At 41.9% G+C, this 27,611-nt stretch overlaps 1 protein-coding gene across 3 annotated transcripts in view; it reads right to left on the minus strand.

Moving 5' to 3' along the window:
- The window catches only part of si:rp71-68n21.9 (kelch-like protein 9), a 74,775-nt gene that overhangs the window by 2,536 nt on the left and 44,628 nt on the right, over positions 1–27,611 (minus strand). For all 3 annotated transcript variants that reach the window (XM_034186769.1, XM_034186770.1, XM_034186768.1), the window contains exons 8-10: positions 24,059–24,616; positions 20,800–20,979; positions 18,861–18,974 (exon numbers count right to left, since the gene is read on the minus strand). In XM_034186769.1, the coding sequence (XP_034042660.1) occupies positions 18,861–18,974; positions 20,800–20,979; positions 24,059–24,616 (852 nt within the window). The remainder of the gene's footprint in view (positions 1–18,860; positions 18,975–20,799; positions 20,980–24,058; positions 24,617–27,611) is intronic.

Below are 27,611 nucleotides of genomic sequence, written 5' to 3' on the forward strand. Positions count from 1 at the left end.
CATCATATTCTACTTCATAGGCTGGAAAATCATTTTGGGATTACTGGAAGTGCCCTTGCATGGTTGATGTCATACTTGACCAGTCGTTCTCACTGTGTTTTGTACAGTAACACTACCTCTAACCTTAGTGACATGAAATTTGGGGTTCCACAGGGGTCCGTCTTAGGCCCACAGCTTTTCTCCCTTTATATAGCACCCCTTGGGCCCATATTGTGGCATTTTGGGATTACCTTTCATTGCTATGCTGATGATACTCAGTTATACATGCCGATAACTGCTGGTATTCTCATTCACATAAAATCCTTAGAAGACTGCCTTGCATCAGTGAGAAGGTGGATGTCTAGAAATGTCCTACTTTTAAACTCTGATAAGACTGAAATAATGGTTCTTGGTCCAGTGAGATGTCGGTATCAGTTTGACCAGTTAACAGCCTAGGCTCATGTGTCATACATCACACGGACAAAGTGAGGAACCTTGGGGTAATTTTTGATCCTACATTGTCCTTTGACCTCCACATTAGAAATACTACAAGGACTGCTTTCTTCCACCTGCAAAATATAGTGAAGATTCGCCCCATCCTGTCTATGGCTGATGCTGAGACCCTGATCCATGCATTTATCTCTTCAAGATTGGACGACTGCAATGTTCTATTTTCTGGTTTACCGCAGTCCAGCATTAGGGCTCTCCAATTCAATTCAAAATGCTGCAGCCAGACTTTTGACACGAAGCAGAAAGTGCGACCACATTACACCCATTTTGGCATCCCTTCACTGGCTTCCTGTCCCAGTGAGATCAGATTTTAAAGTTCTGTTACTGGTCTACAAAATTGTTCATGGACTGACACCTCCATACCTAGCTGACCTAATTAAATCTTATGTACTGGACCGGGCTTTGCGTTCTCAGGGTGCAGGACTACTTTGTGTCCCTAGGGTGAAGTCTGCGGGTCATAGAGCTTTCTCTTATCATGCCCCTGTTCTGTGGAATGATCTCCGTGTCAATAAAACAGTCAGATTCTGTGGAGACTTTCAAGTCCAGACTTATCACACACTTACTTTCCCTTTCGTATGGCTACAATACTGGTATAGCATAGTTCTACGCTTTTTATTCTTTAAATTTATTTTATTAGGAATTGGAGCGTGCCGCGGCCTCAACTTTACCTAAATTCTGGGTCTTTCAGTGAAGCTTAGGGCGAGTGGCCAGAGATCACCTTAGTATTTCCTGTTTTTCTTGTTGTTTAATGCTGGCAAATTATACTGTATTTTTTGTCTTTCTGATGTCTGATTCTGTTTTTTCTCTCTGATTAAGGTGCAGCTCCATCCAGAGATGGGTGTGGTATTTGTGCTGGAGACCCTCCTGTCCTGTGCACCAAAAGCATTTCCTGTATATTCGTTTTGTGAATTATTTTCTAATTTATGTTTGTAGCATGGCCCAAGCAGAGGGTCACCCTTTTGAGTCTAGTCTGCTTGAGGTTTCTTCCTCAGAGGGAGTTTTTCCTTACCACTGCTGCTCTGGGGGTTAGTAAGGTTAGACCTTACTTGTATGAAGCGCCTTGAGGCAACTCTGTTGTGATTTGGCTCTATATAAATGAAAAAATAAATAAATAAATACAAATAAATAAATTCACAGCACATCCCTTTTTCCACATTGTGTTATGTTACTGCATTATTCGAAAATGGACTAAATTAACTTTTCTCCTGAACATTCTGCTCACAACAACCCATAATGACAACATTAATTTTTTAAAACTTTTGCAAATTTATTAAAAACAACAACAACAAAAAACCTAAGAAATCACAAGCACTTAAGTGTTCACAACCTCAATACTATGTTGATGCCCCTTTGGCAGCAATTAAAGCTTCAAGTCACCTTGAATATGATGCCACAAGCTTGGTGCACCAATTTGGGCAGCTTTACCCATTCCTCCTTGCAACACCTCTTAAGGTCCATTAGGTTAGATGGGAAGTGTCGTGCACAGCCATTTTCAGATGTCTCCAGAGATGTTCAGTCGGATTCAGGTGTGGGCTCTGGCTGGGCCTCTCAAGGACATTCACAGAGTTGTCCTGAAGCCACTCCTTTGATATCTTGGCTGTGTGCTTAGGGTCATTGTCCTGCTGAAAGATGAACCGTCCCCCAGTCTGAGGTCATGAGCACTGTGGAGCAGGTTTTCATCCAGGGTGTCTCCGTACATTGCTGCATTCATCTTTCCTTCAATCCTGACTAGTCTCCCAGTTCCTGCTGCTGAAAAACACCCCCACAGCATGATGCTGCCACCACCATGCTTCACTGTAGGGATGGTGTTTGTTTTCCTCCAAACATGACGCTTGGAATTCAGACTAAAGAGTTCAAACTTTGTGTCATCAGACCAGAGAATTTTGTTTCTCATGGTCTGAGAGGCCTTCAGGTTCAAACTCCAGGTGTGCTGCCATGTGCCTTTTACTAAGGAGTGGCTTCCATCTGGCTGCTCTACCATACAGGCCTGATTGGTCAATTGCTGCAGAGATGGTTGTCCTTCTGGAAGGTTATCCTCTCTCCACAGAGGAAGGCTGGGCCTCTGACAGAGTGAACATTGGGTTCTTGGTCACCTCCCTGACTAACCTCCCTGACTCCTTCTCCCCCGATCACTCAGTTTAGATGGGTGGCCAGCTCTAGAATGAGTCCTTGTGGGTTTGAACTTCTTCCTTTTACGGATAGTAGAGGCTACTGTGCTCATTGGGGCATTCAAAGCTGCAGAAATGTTTCTGTACCCTTTCCCAGATTTGTGCCAGGAGACAATCCTGTCTCGGAGGTCTACAGACAAATCCTTTGACTTCATGCTTGGTTTGTGCTCTGACATGCACTGTCAACTGTGGGACCTTATATCAAGGCAGGTGTGTGCCTTTCCAAATCATGTCCAGTCAACTAAATTTACTCCAGGTGGACTCCAATTAAGCTGCTGAAACATCTCAAGGATGATCAGTGGAAACAGGATGCACCTGAACTCAATTTTGAGCATCATGGCAAAGGCTGTGAATACTTATGTACATGTGATTTCTTAGTTTTTGTTTTATTTTTAATAAATTTACAAAAATCTCCAAAAAAGTTTTTCCACATTGTCATTATAGGGTACTGTGTGTAGAATTTTGATGAAAAAAAAAGAAAGAATTTCATCCATTTAGAAATAAGGCTGTAACATAAATTGTAGGAAAAGTGTAGCACTGTGTGAGGTTCCACCTATGTATCTTGTTAGTTATTTGGTTTTAAACATAAATTGTATGTGATAATATAAGAGTATAATTCTGCTTTTTGTCTGTATAAACTCAACACTAATGTTTAAATTTCATGAATATATTATAGAATAGGTACCCAAGTGGTCCAAAGGTTCCCTTTTTCAGAGTGAGCAAAGACAAATGTGGGTGTCTGTGGATGTGTGGCCACAGTCGGGGACTTTCCACTCAAAGCTTATGATGAGAAACGGCTGTGTTTTTGGTCTGTGTTTCGTGACCTGAATCAATGAAGTCAGTGACACACAGTTTTCTGTCAGATCCAGAAAACCGTATAGTTGTAGTCTCTCCTTTGATTGTGAGTTTTGTATCTGTCTATTTTAAAAGGCTTTGTTCAATGCCTCATTCTGAAGCTGCTCTTTCTTATACTGGCACCAGCAATGAAAATGGAATCAGGTTTTATATAATGCTCCCAAAGGGACATTCTCTTAAACAAATGTAAATAATTAAGGGTTACATGAACTTCCTCCCCTCAACTTTTTTCCATTTGCTACTCAAACCTTTATATTGTTGTTTGCAGGAGAAAAGGGTTGGCTGTTTAGATGAATGCTGGAGATCAGCTGTATTTATCTAGAACATAAAGTATAGATATTATTTGTCTCTAAAAAGAAAATATAAAATGCATTATTAGAAATTGTTCAAATCATTGCTAAAAATACATAGAACTTTATTTATTTGTAGGAACTGTTTTGAGAAATTGGTGTGAGAAATTGGTTTAACAATGTTATAAATGTCCAAAATGGAAATGTAATCTTGTGTATTGAGTGAAAAGGTCACTCACTGCATATTAGCAATTTTTTTTAGTGATTTAGATAAAATGTCATTGACTGCATCCTATATACCAAACTTCATTCATTCCTCCTTCAGTCCACCTTTCATTCATCCATCCATCCATCTTCTACCGATTAGTCTAATTAAGGGTCGCGCAGTCATAGGGCGTGAGGCGGGGTACACCCAGGACAGGACGCCAGCCTGTTGCAGGGCCACAAACAGACAAACAAACACAGACACACCCACACCTAAGGACAATTTAAAGATTCCAATCCACCTAACCTGCATGTCTTTGGATGTGGGAGGAAACCGGAGCACCTGGAGGAAACCCACGCAAACACGGGCAAACACATGCAAACTCCACACAGAAAGGCCATGGGAATTGAACCCACGACCTTCTCGCTGTGAGGCAACAGTGCTAACCACTAATCCACCGTGCTGCCCCTTTCATTCAATCATTCCTTCATTCAATTAACACTACTTTACATTTTTTGGGAGACATCCATTCAAATCCATCACTGATATTCTTTTTAATACCAGAAATAACTCAAAGAGAGGGATTTACGATCATTTTGAAATAGTAAGACAAATGCACAATCACTTTTATCAAACACGGAAACAAACTATTGTACGGATAAAACTACTGTTGTGTTGTGAACTTCATGTCTGAAGAAAATGTTCATCTTACGTCCCTTCAGAGCGATCTGTACATTGCACAAGAACATATTTGCAAAATAAAATCAGTTTGCATACAACTGACAAGTTGGCATACAACTGAAGACAAAAAAGCCAAAGACAACTTCCGGTTGTGTTGCATTGATTAATATCAAGTTGTCATATTCAAGACAACCCAAAAAATATCAACTTGTCTTTACGAAAACCAAATGACACTTAAAGACAGCAGTCATAAATGTTTATGACATTGACATAATGTTTATGACACGTTCATGATTGTGTCATAAACAAGCTTTTCAACCTACCATCCCTGGTTCTCAAGACCAGGCACCTAAGTGGCTCTACTCTACTCTTTTCTACTTTACTCTTACTTTGTAGATATACCTTAGTATACTAGCATAGTTCCATCTTAGAAATGGAATATAATATAAAAGATATACCTTACTGAATTTTCATGTAACACTTATGACAGTCTTATGTCACTATTATGATGATACCTTCAAGTAAAGTGTTACCCATATGTTATATATGACAAAATCCAATGGACTCTGAACTTTTTTCAGCTTTACACTGGAGACCAAGCATTCAACATGGTCAAAACTACTCTATTTATTTGTCCTGTTACCTCAACCAACAATTTGCATCATGCTTTACCAAATTTGGAGCAACTTTAACTTTTGACTCTTGTCCAAACTGACCTTTGTCATCATTTTTGTAGTTTTTATGGACCCCATAGGTCCATAACATTTTTATATCGATAATCCAAACTGTACCTTTTATGAATCTTTATTATAAGACAAATAATATGGTTTACTTTTCAATATGGTTGCAGCATTTTTAAATGTTGATCCCTGCATAACCCTTTATTGACCCCTCACCTGGTGAGAGCTGCCATGCTGCAATGGCCTGCATACATTTTTGTGTAGGCCATGGTATACTGAGGCTGGACAATAAGTGACATTTGTTCCATTTTAGTGGTATGATTGGATCAAAAGCGGCTGCTGGCTCATGGACTGTTGTAGGTTTCAGCAACAGAAACATTAACCTCAACCTTACCCAAGTTCTTTATGTAAGTCTGGTGGACTTTGGCAAGGGTGAGTGTATCTTTACTTCTGTTTCTTTTGGCTGCTCCCATTTTCCTTGGTTGAAAATGCGTATTGTGGGTGTAGGTCTGTATGTCTGTGCAATCCTGCACATCTCTCTGCTTATATGTAACACCATACAATACATGTTTTAATGTGATATGGGAAGAACTGCTGTGATGCCATCTCAACTCAGCAACACGCAAGATCTCATTGCAGTTACGGTGCATCCAAAAAGTATTCACAGCGCTTCACCTTTTCCACATTTTGTTTTGTTACAGCCTTATAATTAAAAATATTGGGTCTAAGTAAAAGGCACCATTATTCCCATTTGCTAAACACATTACAAATTCCTACGGTGGTTGATGTTATAAGAAAGAATACGTACAGCTTTTATCACAGAGCCTTGGCTGTTAGATGTGTGCAAGGAATCCAGTCTAGATTCCTTTCACATTATATTTTTAACGGTGAGATCATGAAGAACACACTACTGGATAAACTGATGTTGCAGGGCAATAAACCATTGGAATATTTTTAGAATTTTAGGAAATTATCTATTGAATTTCAGTGTAATGGCACCACTGATAGCTTAAGATATCTCTTATTTCACTAAAATTTTGTTAAATCATGGTCTGCTGAGTTTACTCAATTTCAATTTTTTTTCAATGTATTTTCATTTATATAGCGCCAAATCACAACAGAGTTGCCTCAAAGCGCTTCACACAGGTAAGATCTAACCCTACCAACCCCCAGAGCAACAGTGGTAAGGAAAAACTCCCTCTGAGGAAGAAACCTCAAGCAGACCAGACTCAAAGGGGCGGCCCTCTGCTTGGGCCATGCTACAAACATAAATTACAGAACAATTCACAGAACAATTCACGGACGAATATACAAGAAATGCTATTGGCGCACAGGACAGGAGGATCACCAACACAAATACAACTCCCATCTCTGGATGGAGCTGCACCTTAAACAGAGAAAAAACAGAATCAGGCATCAGAAAGACAAAAAATACTGTATAATTTGCCAGCATTAAACAACAAGAAAAACAGAGAAATACTAAGGTGATTGCCGGCTACTAGCCCTAAACTTCAATAAAAGACCCAGAATTTAGGTAAAGTTGAGGCCGCAGCCCGCTCCAATTACTAATAATATGAATTAAAAGAGTAAAAAGCGTAAAACAAAACTGTACCAGTATGCTAGCCATACCTCTGGCATGAAGCTCAAAATTTAGCTCAGGTGCAGCCTGTTTCCACTGATAAATTCTTGAGATGTTTTTACAGCTTCCATAAATGGAAGAAGTACAGATCCACCAGGACTCTTCCTAGATCTGGCCACCCATCTAAACTGAGCAATCGGTGGAGAAGGGTCTTAGTCAGGGAAGTGACCAAGAACCCGATGGTTACTTTGTCAGAGCTCCAGCATTCCTCTGTGTAGAGGAGAACCTTCCAGAAGGACAACCATCTTTGTAGCAATCCACCAATCAGGCCTGTATGGTAGAGGGACCAGACGGAATCCACTCCTTAGTAAAAGGCACATGACAGCCCACTTGGAGTTTGACAAAAGGCACCTGAAGGACTCTCAGACCATCAGAAACACAATTCTCTGTTCTGATGACACAAAGATTGAACTCTTTGGCGTGAATGCCAGGCATCATATTTGGAGGAAACCAGGCACCATCCCTATAGTGAAGCATGGTGGTGGCAGCATCATGCTGTGGGGATGTTTTTCAGCTGCAGGAACTGGGAGACTAGTCAGGATTGAGGAAAAGATGAATGCAGCAATTGTACAGAGACATCCTGAATGAAAACCTGCTCCAGAGCGCTCTTGACCTCAGACTAGGGTGACGGTTCATCTTTCAGCAGGACAATGACCCTAAGCACACAGTCAAGATATCAAAGGAGTGTCTTCAGGACAACTCTGTGAATGTCCTTGAGAGGCCCAGCCTGAGACCAGACCTGAATCTGATTGAACATCTCTGGAGAGATCTGAAAACGGCTTTGCACCGACGCTCCCCATCCAACCTGATGGAGCTTGAGAGGTGCTGCAAAGAGGAATGAACAAAACTGCCCAAAGACAGGCATGCCAAACATGTGGCATCATATTCAAGAAGACTTAAGACTGTAATTGCTGCCAAAGGTGCATCAACAAAGTATTGAGCAAAGAGTGTGAATACTTATGTACACGTGATTTCACTTGCTCACTCACTCATCTTCAACTGCTTATTCCAATTAAGGGTCACAGGGGAGCTGGAACCTATCCCAGCAGTCATAGGGCCTGAGGCAGGGTGCACCCTGGACAGGATGCCAGTCAGTCGCAGGCCACTTACTGACAAACACCTACATGCACACTTACAATTTAAAGTTTTACATGTGATTTCTTATTTTTTTATTCTTACTAAATTTGAAAAATAAAAACAAGTTTTGTTCATTTTGTCATTATGGGGTGTTGTGTGTAGAATTTTGAGGGAAAAAATTAATTTCAGCCATTTTGGAATTAAGCTCTAACATAACAAAATGTAGAAAAAGTGACGCGCTGTGAATACTTTCTGGATGCACAGTGTACTCCCTGTATACTACAGCTGTACATTTATATACAATTTTGGTGTAATGCATCATCGTATTATCATGCAGCATATGACCAGGTTTACATAAGTGGGTTCACAACACACATACACTCTGCTTGCCTGTACATATCACAGTCAACTACAGTGGTATATGAGCCTGTGCACACACACACAGGCCTGTTTGTTCATACAACACATTTGATAAATAATATGACAGTATTATTTTGCAGCTGTGTTTGAAGATGTTACACATCATTAACATGCCAGTTTGGCACACATGCTTAAGAGTTTTTATTGTCATGTGCGCAGTAAAAACAGGCAGTTATACCACACAATGAAATTCTTAATCTCTTCATTCTCCCTGGAATATTTGCATGTATAATGTTCACATCAGATGATTCTGAAAAAACACATTATAAAATACACATTATTAGACTGAAGAATGTATTAAGTACACTAGGATGTACAGTTTAGACAATGTGCAGATGTGCAGATTATGCAGTATTGGCAATTTTGTGCAATATTGTGTAATTTAGCAGCATTCCTGCTGTGCAGGAGTTGTAAGGTGCATGGGTATATAAATCGTGAGCAGCGCTACTATAATAAACACTTTGAGCAGTGGTGTCCAGAAAGGGCAGAGAGGGTGCAGGTTTTCTTTGCAGCCACTGACTCCAGCAGGTGATTTCTCTGGTGAACTCATCCCATCTACTCAAAGTGATGTTAATCAGTGGAATTAGACCAGTAGACCTGTAGAAGTTGCTGAGAATTTTGGCTGACATACCAAAATTTCTCAGTCTACTCAGAAAGTCCAGTGTCTGTTGGGACTTCTTGATTATCTGTCAGTGTTGTAAGACCAGGTGAGATCATCACTGATGGGAGTGCTGAGGAATTTGAAGCTTTTCATCCTCTCCACCTCTGTCTCATCGATGTGTAGTGGTGTGTGCACCACCCCACTCCTCCTTTTATCCATAACCATCTCTTTGCTCTGTGGTGTCATGTTCCTAAATGAAGCAGCGTTGTTCCGCGACAGTGCCTGATTTGGTAACTGTGTCACAACATATCCAGTTATAACTCCGCGGTTTGGAGCTTGTGCATTCCTCTGCCCCTGTGATTCAATGCGTCAGTGATTTAATTCAGAACATTTTTTACACAGAGGACAGATATCTTCCTGTTAAAGTGCCACAGTGTTCTTTCCTTCCACAGCAGCAGAAACAATTAGGCAAACTGAGTATAATGTTGTTAAATGGAAAGTTATACTTCAAACGTGTGGAAAATAGTCAATTTTCTGTTCATGTTGCACATGCTCCAAACCCTACAGCACTCATGACTTTAGTTTAGGCGTCCTGTCTCTCCCACTGGTTTAAGGGTGATTCTTAGACTACGGGCACTTATTATGTCCTTTGATCATATTGTATGAAAAACAGAAAAAGGGGAAATTTCACACTTTTATAGTTATCTTTACAATGAAAGTGTGTTAAGAAATTTGTTCTAGTAGTCTATGATGACTTTTTCACCTTTTTTCAGCATCATTATATGCAAATATTGCCGTTTTGTGCTTGTTTTGATCTTCAATGATAAAAATCAATCAATCAACATTTATTTATAAAGCGCTTTACAGCACCGACTGGTGGCCAAAGTGCTTAACATTAAAAACACAAATTTACAAAAATAAAACACAAAATAAAATTTTAAAACAACACATAAAAAAGAACATAAAATAACAGAACATGTCACCTCCCCACTAAGTGTTAAAAGCCAGTTTAAATAAATAAGTCTTTAACTTAGATTTAAAAAGTGCTACGTCAGGAATAGTACGTAACTCAAGAGGTAGCTCATTCCACAGTCTGGGGCCAGCTACCGCGAAAGCATGATCACCCCAGCGTTTATATCTTGACCTTGGAACATCTAAGTAAAGCTGGCCAGACGCCCTTAATGTCCTACTGTAGGTGCGCAAAGTTAAAATTTCAGACAAGTAGGGAGGTGCAAGGCCGTAAATAGCTTTAAAAACAAACATTAAAATTTTAAAAACAACTCTAAAACGAACTGGAAGCCAGTGGAGTGAATACAGGATGGGCGTAATATGCTCACGTCTAAAAGTGTTTGTCAAAAGACGAGCAGCAGCATTCTGCACCAACTGGAGACGTGCAAGAGACGACTGATTAATGCCCGAATAAAGTGCATTACAATAATCAAGTCTGGAGCTGATGAAAGCATGAATGGCCGTCTCAAGAGCACGTCTACTGAGAAAGTGCTTTATTTTAGCCAAAAGGCGAAGTTGGAAAAAACTAGCTTTGACAACAGAATTTATCTGTTGATCGAACCTCAAACAGCTGTCAAATATCACTCCCAAATTCTTGACAGCTGGTTTTACATAGTTAGCCAAAGCACCAAAATTTGGTGTTACTACATTTGGTATGCCAGTGCGCTCAAACACCATGATCTCAGTTTTACCATCATTCAGGTAAAAGAAGTTTTGGGACAGCCACTGCTTTACATCACAAATACAATTAAATAATGATGACAAAGCATCACTCCCATTAGTCCTCACAGGCAGATAGATTTGCAGATCATCTGCATAACAAGGAAAGGACAGGTTGTGCTGGGTTATAATTGACCCCAATGGCAGAATGTACAAAGAAAATAGAATCGGCCCAAGGACAGATCCCTGCGGCACTCCACAGCACAGAGGAGCAGTTGATGAGGAAAGGTCCCCAATCATGACAGAAAAGCTCCTTTCAGCCAAATATGATCTAAACCACTTACGTGCAGTACCATGAATGCCAATAAAATGTTCCAACCGGGAAACAAGTACTGTGTGATCCACAGTATCAAAGGCTGCTGTGAGGTCCAACAGAACCAGCACAGCAGGATTCCCTGCATCCACCGACAGAGTAATATCATTATGAACTTTTAAAAGTGCTGACTCAGTGCTGTGTCGCGATCTAAACCCAGACTGGAATTTTTCAAGGATGAGATTGTCTTCTAAAAATGATTGTAACTGTAAAAAGACAACCTTTTCTAAAACCTTAGATAGAAATGGCAGATGAGACACAGGTCTAAAATAGGATAAAACTGATGAGTCCAGGTGAGGTTTTTTAAGAAGAGGTCGAACCACAGCATGTTTAAAAGCAGCTGGAACAGACCCTGATCTAAGACAAGCATTGATAAAAGTTAGGAGACCCGCCCCAACAGCATTAAAAACCTCCTTCAGCACCTTAGCTGGAACAACATCTAAAGGACAACTTGTAGATTTTATGTGTTTTACAACATCAGCGAGAGATGCAAAAGAAATGGGCTCAAACTGTTCGAGCACAGCAGAATGTGCACGAGGAGCAGACAACTCAACATTACAGCTGTGATCAGCGTTCTGTCTGACTGATGAAACCTTATCAATAAAAAAACTGAAGAAACTCCTTACAGGTTGTGGTTGTAGCGTCCATCAAAACAGAGGTGTGTGGATTTACAACTGAGTTTATAGTCTGAAATAACACACTGGGACGATGACAACTGCTCAAAATAATATGAGACAGATATTGTGCTTTTGCCTCCTTCACAGCCTTCTGATAGTCAGTTAGACTGTCCCTCAGGAAACCCAGAGACACCTGCAGTTTGTCCTTTTTCCATTTTCTCTCCGCCCGTCTGCAGCGTTGCCTGAGGACACGGGTCGTGGCATTTAACCAGGGGTCGGATTTTGATTTCCTGGATTTGCAGCGCATCGGTGCAACAGAGTCCAAAATGACTGTGCATGTAGAGTGGAAAGAAGAGAGGATGTTATCTGGGAGTAATGGAGAAACCAGTCCATTCATGGCATAAAACTGAGAGTCCATGAAGGCAGCAGCAAAGTCCCCCGCTGTCGAGGAGGTGACCAAATGGTGGCGAGAGACAGGAACAAGTGGCTTACTAGCAGATGGAGGAGCAATAAATTCAAAAATAACAGGAAAGTGATCTGAAATAGCAACGTCTGATATGTCCTTAAGTGAAACTGAGAGCCCAAAAGAAATAACCAGGTTCAAGGTGTGTCCAAGATTATGTGTTGGTCCATCCACAACTTGTATTAGACCAAAAGAGTTCAGGAGGCTTTTAAAATCATCAGCCAGCTGATTAGAAGGACAACAGATATGAATATTAAAATCACCACAGACCAAAAATTTGTCATATTTTGGGATAAAATCTGCCAGAAACTCAGAAAACTCCTGAATAAAATCCTTATTAAATTTTGGTGGACGATAAACAACAGCACAGAGCACAGGACAGTCGAACTCCATCACAAACAACTGAAGTTCAAAAGTGGAGTAGGCATTAGAAGATAAAAATCGGCATTTAAAACTGTCTTTAAAAATCGTGGCCACACCACCACCTCGACCTGATGCTCGCGGGGAGCTGAAAAACGAGCAGCCGGGGGGGAGGAGCTCAGAAAAGGCACTATTTTCACCTGGTTTCAACCAGATCTCCATTAACAGGAGAAAGTCCAGATCACGACTGGAGAAAAAGTCATTTAAAATGAAAGTCTTACTTGTGAGTGACCTTGTGTTGATGAGCGCCACACGGACTGAGTGCACGTCAGTCTGCTGGGAGACATAACCGAGCGGGCCTCTCCTGCACGCAGCCACGACTGCAGCTCCTCACAGGACGGCGACGTGGAAGTGGAGACCCGGCACCCTGGACAACCGGCCGGAGCCACCGATAGCGAAAAGTCAGGGAACGCGGCACGTCGTAGCCGTCATATAGTGTGAAGAATCCGGCTATGAATTGTCGTGGAGCATGTTTGCAGGAAACAGCCAGGCACACTCTGAGCCGAACACGGACTCCTCCTCTCTTCCCACGTCCTCTGCGATGCAGACGCCGAGGCAACACACCAAGCGGCCGGCGTAGAAAGTCTGGTACGGACGCTAAGACAGGCGGCGGGGCAGCCGCGTCCCTGGCCGTCCGCCCGAGCCAGGAACAGCGAAATTCTCCAGCGAAGCCCGAACGCTGATAAGAGTCTGGCGATCATACACCAGGAGTGGTGACACATTCCATGCAACAAAGTGTAAAAACAATAAAAATTACACTAAAAGAAGCGAGTGCCAACGGCAGAATGAATGGTAAAGAAACGTTTTTTCTAATGTTTTAAAATATCTCAGAATAAAATATCAGTAAAATAATCAAAACATAATTGGGGTATTCAATGTCATACAACTGTTGTGATTTTATTAAACAAAATGTAGTTGTCCCACACTATTGCCGTAATTTCCACCACAACACTGTAATGTCCCTTTAAACAGTTTGTATGAAAGATTGTTTGGGTAGTTTCTATGGAGATAAACATTGACATCAGAGCACATGTATATAGCGCCAAATCACAACAAACAGTTGCCCCAAGGCGCTTTATATTGTAAGGCAATGGCGTGGTGGAAATTACATTTACAAGGCCAATAGTGCCCGTAGTTAAAGACTCACCCTTAAATGGAAGTGTGTGTGTCTCATCTCTCACTGTGTGATAATCTTAATGTTTGTGTCAATATAAATCAAACTGAGAAGAAAAAGCGGCATTCTAAGCAACAAGCAGTGCTGGCCTTCATAGAAAAAACCCACCCAACGTTGACTGGACTCACACACCGTTCCAGCATCTATATATTAAAAGCGAGGTGGCCTCTGTGTACGTGTATGCATGCGTGTGTGCATTTACCTTCAAACATGGAGAAAGTGGGGTGAACTGACATTTGCCATTTGGTATGCTGATGTATTTTGGATTATAATGATGAACGCCACCAAAAACAGAATGTTGATAGTACTACGTTTTTTTTTGAGAAACTACAGATATTAGCTAAGAATAGTGAACAATAGACACAGATTTAAATTCTGGATTTACACACCATTCCGGCAGGAGGCAGTCAATCATTTATATATTAAAAGCCAAGTGGCGCCTTTGTACGTGTATGCATGTGTGTGTATACCTTCAGTCATGGAGAAAGTGGGGAGAGCTGATGTTTGCCGTTTGGTATGCTTATATATTTTGAGTCAATGATGAATGTCACCAAAACAGAACATTGATAGGACTAATATGAGTGAAGCGACACGCAGCGGCACAAAGATCGCTCATGGTACACTGAGCCCCAAACAAGAAGTGCCAAATTTTGAGTCCACAGTGAAACAGGAAATGTCAAATGTTGAACACTTCCTGGATTGACAGGTGAGATCTCATGGAATTTCACGGGAACTCAGTAGCAAGTTCACAGTGAAACAGGAAGTACCAAATTTTGAGTCCACAGTGAAACAGGAAATGTCAAATGTTGAACACTTCCTGGCATGGGTGGAGCTAGAGCAGAGGCCAGGGTTGCGCTGGACTCCCCTGAAATCTGATTGGACACAGATGACTGACATGTCATGGCACATGCAAAAAACAAACAATCAAAAGAGCTGCATTTTGAAATCAAACATATTGACTGCTAAGGTCCCTCCTGTCCAGTAGTTGGTGATGTGTAAAACAACAAGTTCTAATCAACCTTATTAGAAGAAGAAAATTCTTTGCCCCAGATTTGAACCTGAATGTCATTTGAACCTAATGACACCAAAGTTATATCGGTGAGTAAACTGAAAGGCAATAAAAGATAAATGCTTAAAAAGGCGGGGTCTGGGGGGCGAATTATGTTTGGGTTAATAGGGTTCTAAAAAGGAATCCATTATATGTCAAAATTTTTTGACCTTTACTTTGGAGACCAAACATTCAACACAGTCAAAACTATTTCATTTATTAATCCTTTTATTTCCACCAATATCTTGCATCATTTTTTGCTGAAATTGGAGCAACTTTCGACCCCTGTACAAACTGAAATTTACCTTTGTCACCATTTTTGCTGTTTTTACGCCATAACTCCAGACCATTTAGTCATAGATAGTCCAAACTATACCTTTTTGGAATCATTATGATCAGACAAATAATGTAGTATAGTTTAACATAACTGGAGCATCTTTACATTTTGAGTTCTGTGTAATTCTTTAATGGCCCATACCTGGCTGCAGCTACCACCCTGTGATGGTTATCATACATTTTTGTGTAGGCCATGGCACACTGATGCTGGAATCTAAGTGTCATTTCTTCACTTTACGTGGCACCGTTTAGGAGAAAATTGATGACTGGCTCATAGACTAATGCTGTGGATATAAATGGCTGTAAATCCTAAAAAAAAAAAAAAAAAAAGTTAACATTTTTGTTAAACCCCTTGAATTAAAGCTGAAAATCTGCTCCACAAACAGATCATCATTTCATTTTAAGTCCAGTGTGCTGTTGTACAGTTATGAAATTACAAAGATTGTGTCCCTTTCTAAATACCTATGAGCCGTGACTGTCCTTTATGTCCACACAAAGTGCAGTATGTGTTAGTCGGATGATAGTTATTACTCTTGAGCCGGTCACATGCACACAAAATAAGACTTGACACCTGTGGCGATATGTTTGTTGAAAAGCGCAGTGAACCACACCGACCACAGCACGTTTCCTGCTTCTCAGTCCTTCATGTGAAACTTCTGCCTCCGTTATCAACATGATACATTTGTTTCCTGTCCAATGTTGTGAATAAACGCCCACAAATGAGGGTGAGAGGTGCTGAGACAAACAAAAAGAGAGCCATCTGCACAACAGGAAATGCTAGATTTGGTAAATGTCGCTCATCTTGTCAAACTGACACTTAATGCCAGCTCCACAGTTTTAGAGTCAAAATTTAGTTGTCTAAAATACACACATTTTTATAGCAGCTGCCTTCAGTAGGTCACGGTTATGTTGTCCTCCAGTACAGACTAAAATCAGTCGAATGAAGTCATTGTCCTCAGATCCTCCCGTAAAGAGACTCGTCACAGAAAGACTTTCATTTCAACAACTTGAGTCAGATCAGATGCTTTTAGTCAGTAGTTTATAATTTAGTTCCACTAAGTCTGTAACCTCATGGAACACAGAAGAACTTTGTCACAAGAAAACAGATAAAATCTAGATCTCTCATGGCTTCTGCTAAACTGTAACTGAATTTCACTCCTTCTCTAAGAAAAGTCTTCTTTTACTCCACTAAGTAGTTGGTGATGAAAAAAGACCAACACTGCACCTTCAGAGTTGCCATGGGTGTCTTAGTAGCTTCCTTCACTAGGCTTCTTGCACCTCAGTGATGATGGAACTATCGACTAGGATTTTTGACTCAATAGTTCATTGACTACTGAGAGAACTCTCAAGGAGTTAAAGGCTTATGTGGATATGACGGGTGTACCCAAATATTCTCATGAGACAATTGGTGCCAAAGCTTTTCTCCTTGCACAGTCAGTCAGTTTCTGAGAACTGTCTACTCCACACAGATTTACCATAGAGTGCCATACTGCTTGTATTTCTTCATAACTAATTTAAATAAAGTCCAAGACATATTCAGTGACTTGGAAATGTTCATGTATCTGTCTGACTTGTCTGAAGAAAACTGGCAATAAAACTGATTATTTAAAGGTATTACACCAAAGCGATCATTACTTATGCAACCCATCATCTTGGCTTTTATAAATTTATATCAAATTATAGAGATTTGATTTGAGATTGAGTTTAAGGAAGATAATTTTAGAAAATTTTATATTGAGAAGCCTGATTTACATTTTGTATTTGAAATGGCATAAATAAATAAAGGGGTAGAATGCTTTTACAATGCACTATATATACACACGAGGTCTATTAGAAAAGTACCCCACCTTATTTTTTTCAAAAACCATATGGATTTGAATCACGTGTGATTGTGTCAGACAAGCTTGAACCCTCGTGCGCATGCGTGAGTTTTTCCATACCTGTCAGTTGCGTCATTCGCCTGTGAGCAGGCTTTGAGTGAGGAGTGGTCCAGCCCCCTCGGCGGATTTTCATTGTCAGGAAATGGCGGAATGATTTGGGCTTTTTTTCTATCAGAATTTTTTCAGAAACTGTTAGAGACTGGCAGCTGGAAGCCATTCGAAAAATTTATCTGGCTTTCGGTGAAAATTTTATGGGCTTCACAGAGAATAAGGACTGTTACTGCAGCTTTAAGGACGCTCGGCGCGCCGCCATCGAGAACCACAAACCACCGGATCATTTCTAAACGGATGGCTCTGTGGATCCGAGACCGTCGTGTGCACTTTCTCTGGTTATCACAAGAGCTGGACATCAGCCATTTTCCGGCAGATTTCACTTTTAACAAGAGATTTTGTCATGGAAAGCCGATCGGAGGCTTTGCGCGTCACGACCGATTTGCTGATGGAGCGAGACAAAGGAACACCTCCATTTTGGTCTCACAGGACGGCTTTGAGATGGCATTCAGACAGCTGTCGGTGGTTTTTCCATCGAGTGATTATCCGAGAAATTGTGGATGTGCCTGGACATGCCAGAACATGTCCCGTGAGGCTTCATCACGGCGTTGCTTTGCGCCATGCAGCACCACCGTGACGCGCGGAATTCCTCCGCACGTCTGTCTCAATGTGCCGAAAAAGTGCTGATGTCCACGTCTTTTCACAATTCCTGTGCTAGTCAGACGACGTCCCGGATAAAACACAGCGTCCAGTTTGGAAATGAATGGCACATTCCACTGTTACAAGAGTTTTTGTCATGGAAAGAGGAGTGGAGGCTTTGCGCGTCGCGGCAGTGCCGCAAAGCAACGCTGTGATGAAGCCTCACAGGACATGTTCTGGCATGTCCAGGCACATCCACAATTTCTCGGATAATCACTCGATGGAAAAACCACCGACAGCTGTCTGAATGCCATCTCAAAGCCGTCCTGTGAGACCAAAATGGAGGTGTTCCTTTGTCTCGCTCCATCAGCAAATCGGTCGTGACGCGCAAAGCCTCTGCTCGGCTTTCCATGACAAAATCTCTTGTTAAAAGTGAAATCTGCTGGAAAATGGTTGATGATCAGCTCCTGTGATAACCAGAGAAATTGCACACGATGGTCACGGATCCATACAGCCATCCGTTTAGAAATGAAATGGTTGCTCAGCCTGTCAATGGCGGCTTCGGAGCACCACCAGTCACTCTGGGCCATCCTTAAAGCAACAGTAACACTCCGTAATCTCTTTGAAGCCCATAAAATTTTCACCAAAAACCATCTGAATTTCTCGAATGGTGTCCACTTTGATGTCCCTCACAGTTTATGAAAAAATTTTGATCAAGCAAAGCGGCAGTCTGAGCCATTCCTAAACAATGAAAAAAATGACGAGAAGGGTGGACCACTCCTCACTCAAAGCCTGCTCACAGGCGAATGATGCAACCGACAGGCGTGAAAAAACTCACACATGCGCACGAAGGTTCAAGCTTGGCTGATGCAATCACACGTGATTCAAATCCATATGGTTTTTGAAAAAAAATAAGGTTGGATACTTTTCTAATAGACCTCATATATATATCTATCATTTATATTGTTTATTTTTATCTCACAAAGCAAAGCGTGTAAAATGGATGTGGAAATCTATTTTTATTGATGGAGAGCTGTATGTTAAAAAATCTTAACCTTTGTGCAGCGTATCACTAAAAACCATTACCTGAGATGTACATGAGCCCCTCGTGAACGGTTCCAGCATGTCCATAGTGAGGCTCCACCATATTGCTTACAAATGTCCACTCATTGTTCCTCGGGTTGTAGCATTCCACTGTGTCTGATCAAAGAGAGACAGACAGATACATGAGACTGAGTATTTGAGAAGATGACCATATCTTTCCAAGTGCAGCATGAACAATAAAAGCATCCATGATTATCTGTCATACTTGGTTTGAGATCATGTGTGAAGGGTAAGCACATGGTATACAAATAATGAATGTTTATGAGATCAATGGTACAAATATTTCGCCTCGTTGAATGGAACATTCCATCTTTCACCTCATGAAATATTTGAGCCATTGAAAGAATGTAAAAACATTCATTATTTGTTTTATATAATGGCTAAAATAGATCCTTGTTATTTGATATTATATTAATTTATAAACAGAAAAGGGACTTACATTTTGGTGTTCATCACCGCTGCTTTGACAACAATCCAACACAAATTTTAAATTGGAGTCCAAAATAGTTCTCGGTCAACTTGGAAAACAGTTAGATAGTTCTAAAATAATTCTGAGGATGTAGACCGTGATCGCTCTAAAATAAATAAATAAAAGACTTTATGTACTTCCTCAGTCTAGTGAACAATCACATCAGAAATTTATCCAGCTTTTCATCCTAACAGCTCTTCATACCTCTAGACGGCTTAGTGGATTTTTTATTTGTGTGTGTGTTAGAAGAATTAGCACCATAAATTAGCTCATTCAAATCGTCGTCTGTCAACAAAACAAACTCCACCATGTTTAGCTAAACGCCGTCCCCACTAGTGTCTGCACAGGCGGGGTTCGCAGCATGCAATGGTACAAGACATATGAAACCAAATTTGCACAGTAAATGCAACAAATTATCCATGTCACGTGACATCCAAAGTGCCAATCAAATGACAAGGATCCACTCAGCCGTTATATAACTGAAGTTATTCCATGGTCAGTGAGAATTCCATGTCTAACTGGTGTGCATTATTTTCGTGTATATGCACACGTAGTTTGGCGAGTTAAGACACTGTAATATCACTCCGCTCTGGTCATCACCACAGCAATGCGCAAATCACTTGCCACATATCAGCTGTGTTTTGACAGGTGAATGACAGAAACACGATAAAACATGGATTTCCAAGTGAATTTTAATATTTTTGGCCAAAATAAACATTTGAGGAATGGAAAGAGGAGGAGAGCAAACGAGAAGAACAGCAAAAGCAATGGCATAAAGATTTAACATCGGACAAACTGGACAAGATTGAAGACAGGAAAGAAGAAGAGAACGGTTCTATCCTTGCAGGCTGCCGAGCACTCCGCATCAAAACAGCGAGTGGAGTTTCTGGACCTGTTGCCAGTTGGTCGCAGCTCCACACAGCAGAGAGGGGGGCGGTGTGAGTGGCCCGCTGCGGCGCGAGCCCGCAGACTCGGTAAGCACATCGGAGACAAAACATAAAATTGTCCAAAAGACTCACACATTTTTATTAAGTTGTATTGTTAAAAGGGGCAGAAATCATAAGACTTGTTCTTCTTTCTGCTCCTTTTCATTCTGGTATTGTGGTGCTTTTGTTTTTTGCTTTTCTGTTTTTCTTTTAAATGAATGAAATAAATATTAAAAAGAAAAAGAAAAGAAAAGTTCTGTTAACTTAAATAAATATTTGTGTGTTTGCTCACTGTGTGGGACCATGGTATAAGCGGATTAAACAACGAGAAGCTGTGCATTATACGGTTTGAATGCACTTTGCATCGTGGTGTTTTAGACTCCGCGTTGTGCATTCAAACCGTATAATGCACGGCTTCTCGTTGTTTAATCCTTACTTATTGCACTGTTATTGATATTTCTCAGTTTTTACAGGTTTGTACACATTTCTGTCATAAAACAGTACTATAAAGTATTACTGTGCTCACCAATTTCTCCGGAGGCATTCCTACCACCAACTGCATAAAGTTTCCCTTTCAGAGCACTCAGATGGAAGAAGGTCCTCTTCTCATTGAGTGAGGCGATCTGAAGCCATTTGTCAAAGCGTGGGTCATAACGGTAGGCGCTGTCTATGGCTGTCTTTCCTTTGGTGTCATAGGTGCTCTGGCCTGAGAAATGTAAAAAAAAAAAAAACAACATTGTTTGAAGGCTAAATACATTTGAAGTTCTTACATCCGGTTACACCATGAGGCACCAACTGAAAAGCATTCATGATAATCAAAAAACAGGCTCTCGCTGCTTTCAAAGATCATCTCTGTACAAATTCACTGTAGACCATTAAATGTGTCTCATTTGTCAACCTGTCCATCACTGCAAACAAAAAAGGGCTCACAAGCAATCTTTGATATAATTCTACCTCAAACACTTCAGTCATTCCTCCCATATGTCTTACTGCTGTCACACAGTCCTCACACACATCCTGCTCCATCATCACATATTTCTTTGCCACTTCAAACAATACAACACTTATCATAGGCTTGCTTTAAATCCACAAACACACAATGTGGCATCTTGTGACCTTTTTATCCTCTTCCATCATCATGTTGTATGGCTGGGGGGCCTGGCTGCCTTTTTGTTTCTGTCTTTTGTTTTTCCTTCCAGGTGGCTTGCATTTGGGACTGAGTGGCTGTGTAGCTGAGTTTATCAGGACCTCACCCTGATCACCTGAGGCTGATCACCTGCGGCTCGTCAGGACTCACAGCTGTGGTGCATCTACATGGATTGGAACATGGTGGCATTTAAGACTGGAGTACACAGTGTGTATTTGCCAGAGACTCGACCTTGTGACCAGACGGGTGAGATCGTCGTCTCGGGAGCCATCTCATCATCAGTGGATGCAGAGAACGTCCAGGGTTTGATGCATGGTCTGTGAAAGAGGAGAGGGTGAAGTCTCACGCTCGTCAGCACACTTCCTGAGGTACGTTAGATTTTGTGACTAACATTTATACAGTCAGTAAATGTGGTGTCCCTCACACCTTATTATATTGAGCTGTATGTTGGTCGTTTAAATCAGCTTCCGCTGCAGTGAGTTTGTGAACTGGATGTTCCATGCCTGCAGGGTGGGAAGCTGATTAGTAATTAAGCCAGGAAGTGTTTGCTGTTTGTGCACCTTTGAGCGTTCTCTCTGTGTGTTGAGTGTGGACTCACATAATGATTCCTTCTTTCACAGACTCGGTTTGTCGCGGCCACCTGGGGGGTGTCGGCGGGGTCCTTGGGTCTGAACCAGTTCTGGCTCCGGACCGTTGGCGCTGCTGGGAGCGCACCGCAATCCACCACGCCAGACCGCGCACTTTTATATTTTTCACAGCACTGTTATGTTCATTAAACTCTGTTATCCTTTGTACCGTGCTCTGCTTATTTTATACTGGGTCCTTCAAACGCTGGTCGGTTCTCCGGGCTGCGTCCGACACATAACACATCACTCAACACTGAAACCAACTGCTGGTCACAGATCTTTATCTCATTTGTCAGCATTACTTCCACTGCTCTCATAACTTTTTCATACCTCCAGTGGTATGCCATCTGGACCAACTACCTTTTCCCCTCTTCACAGTTGTCCACACTTCACTTCATCCTTACTAATCAGTTGCACTTCTTGATTTACACTGTCCACCTCATCCAGCCTTCTCTCCCTTTCATTTTCTTCATCCAGCCATCAAAATACTCTGTCTAGTAAACACAACCTCCTTGCTTTTCAGCACATTTCCATCTGTGTCCTTTATCACCTTTAAGTTTCACCTTAAAACTGAGCAGGTAGCTCAGTTTGATGAGGACTTGAACTATCAATATGTAGACATAGATTTGATTCTTGGTCACTATCTTGTCAGGATTGGGGCTGTTATGTCTTGTATGATGTTTTGCTTCACTGCTTTCTCTGACTGTCAGCTGGTGCTTGGTGGTGGGCATTTCCCTCTGTCTTTCCACACCCACGTCCTGGATCTTTCTGTCACACCTGTTCCACCTCTCTGTATTTAAGCCTCACCTTGTTCACTATGTCCCGCCAGATCGTTGTGCCTCACTGCTTTTGATTCCAGCCCTTTTCTTCTGAGTTTTGTCTTGATCGCCCTGCTGTGTTTTTTTGAACTGCCTGTTTTTTGGACCCTGTTTTGCCTGATGTTTCTGATACCGTTGCTGATTCTGAACTACCTTCTTTTGCAGTGAACTCTCCAGTACCTTCAGTAAAACCATTTAAATGTTCAGCCACTTTGTGTCACAGACTTTGATAATCTGTAGTATCTGTGTCCTTTAACTGCATTGTTCAAATCCACCCAGCTGTAAATGGCTGAAGTAGTCACCTGCATCAAACTGGCTCTTCTTCAAGGGAGAGTCCTAGATTCTAATTTACTTCATGCTGTGGAATCTGGGGATAGGCAATGGCACCGGTGTGCCTCAGGGCCTACGAAGGGCTCCCTTCTTCTACTTGTTTATCCTGGTGCACATCCTGTCCAGCACAGCTCCTGTGTCTGACCCATCAACTCAAATCTTGTTCTCCTCTTGTTTTGTGTTTGGTTTCCTATGCACCATTCCGTTGCTTTTACCAGTTACTGTATCTCTTCATCTTATATTGTTAAATATTATACACAGAAGAAAAACTCTGTACTCAATATTAGGTCAGATTTTTTTTGTGGTGTATTGTACAATCACTTTTTGTTGCTTTTGCTGGGTATCAGATAAAGCCTTATGAGTTCAGTGCAGCAATGAACTAGGTGAACAATGCACACAGAGGACAATTATAAATAGTGAAAAAAAGTTTAGCTTCATTACTTTCTAAAAGGTTGAGTTCTCAGGATTCTGGGGCTTTCTCTCTGACTGTATGGTTGTCAGACTTGGTTCCAAATACAGTACGTCTTTGTTACTAGGTCTCTTTGGAGCATCCTTTGGTACCACTGGAATGACTTTGTGTCAAATCAAGGGTTACTTTGGGGAGACTAAGATGAGGAGTATGACTTGCATTGTGACAGAAGGTCAGGTAAAACATTTTGGCCATGTGGTGATCTTCCCTGCCCATGATCCAACATGCAGGTGCATCAGTGTTGAAGACCACAGTAGCTGGAGATGACCAAGGGGACATAAATGCTCAACTTGGCTGCAGCAGGTAGATGGCTACTTGATGGCACCATCACATGCTACCAGACTAGATTTGCTGTACAGAAAACATCTATTTGTACATACAGTAGGTGCACTAACCTCCAACAATAAAGAGGAATCCCCCCAGTAGAGCCACACCGTGCTGATAGCGAGGCACCTCCATGGGCTTCAGGGCTCTCCAGTGGCTGGTCTTCTCATCATACAGTCTCAGCTCACGGCTCACCACCAGCTGCTGTCGCATCACGCCACCCAGTGCCAGAATGTGTGTTGCATTGGAGCGTATTTGTGTGCGCTCAGTCTGCAAGACTGGCTGCAGGAAAGGCATCATCTGGTAGTTACTGGCCTCCAGCAGGAGGTTCACACTGGCTGTCTCAGAGCGCATCAGGGAGTTATCTCCCTCCTCGTCATCGTGGGAGATCTGGATCAGCTCACTGGGGCTCATCAGCGGGAAACGAATGTGGCGCATCAGATTGTAGACAGAGGAGCGACGTTTGGGTGGGTCATGATCCAGCCATCCCCTGGCAACCTGGTAGAGCTCCATTTCTGAGAAGCCGTTTATGGAATTGCTACTCAGAGCACTGGCCAGGCTTTTCTCCGACAGCTGCAGGTAACGGCCAGACTCCACTAGTGCCGCCAGGTTCTGACTCACAAACTCCCCTGAGTTTGACAGAAAATGAAAGGCAGACTTTAGTGATAATTTATCTGTAGAATCAAGAAAATTCCATCATTGCTGTTATTGATTAAAAACAAACAAACTTTTAGATCAGGGGTCATCACCCTGCCCCTGTAGGCTTTCCAAATCGTCCTGCTACACCTGCTAATGAATGAAGTCAGGCGTGTTGAGCAAGAAAAGAGCTAAGAAACAAAAGGCTTAAGGAAGCAGCTGTGGCTGGAGGATCCAAAAAAATGACTCATTGGATGAATTCAGTCTAGTTGTGTGCAGGATTTCCATCAAATAAATACTTGGAGCCCCAACATAAATAAAGCATATGCAAGCAAGATAATTACATTTAATTTAGTTGCTGCATATACTTATTAGATGGAATCCAATCATGGTAGGTGATCTCCAGGAGCAGGATTGATGACCCCTATTGTAAACCGTGTAAGCAGTCAGTACAAAATACACCCAACTTCTCATTAATGTACAGTTTTATTCAAAAGTGTCAAGCACGTAGTGATCCAGCACAAATATGGTTTATGATGCCTTTTCTTCATGTGTATTCCTAGGCTTTGATAGTCTTGGCACGTAATGTAAAAAGTACAGTGAGTGAATAAATTGCTAAATGAGTCCATTCTCTTTACCTTGGTAACATGATAATAAATGCTACCAAACTACGTGTTTAAATTAAAAGGACATATAACGAGGATAAATGGATTCAAATTTGGTGGGTTTGATGCACCACATCAACCCAAAATCACCTTTGTTTTAATTATGTAATGTTCCATATTACATTACATTATCCAGGAATGGCTCCCCGGTCTGAATCAGAGGGATATTTTGTTGTTGGACTTCTGTGCTGGTCATGGATTGTCCATTACAAACACCTTGTTCAAGCTGTCAGTTCATCACCACCTGGTGATGAGCCAGGTCAGCTGGCTGGGTAAGCCACCAAACCAACCTGGAAGGCTGAAATGCTCTGTGAAGGTTTTCTGGGAATGTTTAGTGAAGATCCTGTCTAGATGGCCTTCACCTCACACCTCAGAAGTTACTTCTATATCCTGAGAGAGGTCTGGGACATGGAATCGGAGTGGCCTATGTTCAAGGCCTCCATTGTTGAAGCTGCTGCTTTGAGTGGTGGCCTGATGGCTGTCGATGCTTGTCATAGCAGCAGTCCAATAACTGGCTGGTGGACACCTGTAGTAAGGGAAGCCATAAGGTTGAAGAAGGAGGCCTTTCATGGTTGCTTGCCACAGAGGTCTCTGGAATCAGCAGATACGTCCTGGCAGGCCAGGAAAACTTTGGTGTGGGAGGAGTTTGGAAAAGCCATGGCGTTCCATCAGCATCAAAGTGGTTTTAACAAACTCTCAGGTGACTCAGGAATGGGAGGCAACTCTTAGTCCAGGCTGTGTTCAGCAAAGGAGGAGAGTTGCTAACCTGGACTGAGGATATTCTCAGGCGGTGGAAAGAACACTTTGAGGAGGCAGTGATGGAAGACTTGGGGAAAGTGCCATCTCCCTAGTGGAAGTCACTGAAGTAGTCGAAAAACTCCTCAGTGTCAAGTCGCCAGGGGCAGACAAGATTTTCCCTGAGATGCTGAGTTCTTTGGATGCTGTCATGGCTGGCATGCCTGTACAATGTTGCATGGAAGTTGGGGACAGTACCTCTGGACTGGCAAACTGGAGTGGGGGTCCCCATTTTTAAAAATGGAGACCAGAGAGTGTGTTCCAGGAATAGAGGAATCACTGTCAAACTGTCAGGTGATTGAGGAAAAGGAGGCAGTGCATATCCCAGGCTGTACTCAGCAAGGGAGGAGAGCTGCTGACGTGAACTAAGGATATCATCAAGAAGAACACTTTGAGGATCTTCTCAACCCTACTGACATGCCCTTCTTTGAGTAGGCAGGGATGTAACACTGGGGGGGATTTGTTAACATTTCCCTAGCAGAAGTTACTAAGATAATCAAAAAACTTCTCAGTCATTAGATTGAACGCTTTGGCGTGAAGGCCAAATATCATGTTTGGAGGAAACCAGGCACCATCCCTACAGTGAAGCATGGTGGTGGCAGCATCATTCTGTGAAGATATATTTCAGAGGCAGGAACTGGGAGACTAGTCAGGATTGAAGGAAAGATGAATACAGCAATGTACAGACACATCCTGGAGGAAAACCTGCTCCAGAGCGCTCTTGACTTCAGACTGGGGCGACGGTTCGTCTTTCAGCAGGACAATGACCCTAAGCACACAGCCAAGATATCAAAGGAGTAGCTTCAGGACAACTCTGTGAATGTCCTTGAGTGACCCAACCAGAGCCCTGACCTGAATCTGATTGAACATCTCTGGACAGATCTGAAAATGGCTGTATGCCAACCCTCCCCATCCAACGTGATGGAGCTTGAGAGGTGCTGCAAAGAGGAATGGACAAAACTGCCCAAAGATAAGTGCACCAAGCTTGTGGCATTATATCCAAAAATACTTGAGGCTGTAACTGATCCCAAAGGTGCACCAACAAAGTATTGACCAAAGGTTGTCAATACTTGTGTACATGCAGGGGCGTAGCACCAAATTCTGGGCCCTAGGTACTAGCCATATTGAAGACCCCCCCCCACTGTTATGTTCTTTTTTATTAACGCAAACACCAAATTTCTAATGCGTAGTCAAACCAGGTCTAAATCATGTATACCTTAGATCACACCTGGGAGTCAGAACCCTTTTTAAAGTTGGGTGAGCAATATACAGTTGAGGGGTCTGGGGGACCAAATTGCACCATTTTCTAGAAAATGGTGCAATTTGGTGCATTCCCATCTGAAAAAATGCACAGGAATGCACCAAATTGCACCCCAGACCCCCCAACTCAATATAGCTAGCTTTGAAGCTCACCTCTCTTTTCAAAGAATTTGGTTAGCAGCTGCTTTCCCTCATTTAGTTTTCTTTCCCTGTCCTTTTTTCTCTTTTTTGAAATCCGGACTTTGATTTTATAGGAAAGACATGTTTT

The sequence above is a fragment of the Thalassophryne amazonica genome, chromosome 14 (assembly GCF_902500255.1).
Source record: "Thalassophryne amazonica chromosome 14, fThaAma1.1, whole genome shotgun sequence".
Classification (NCBI taxonomy): Eukaryota; Metazoa; Chordata; class Actinopteri; order Batrachoidiformes; family Batrachoididae; genus Thalassophryne; species Thalassophryne amazonica.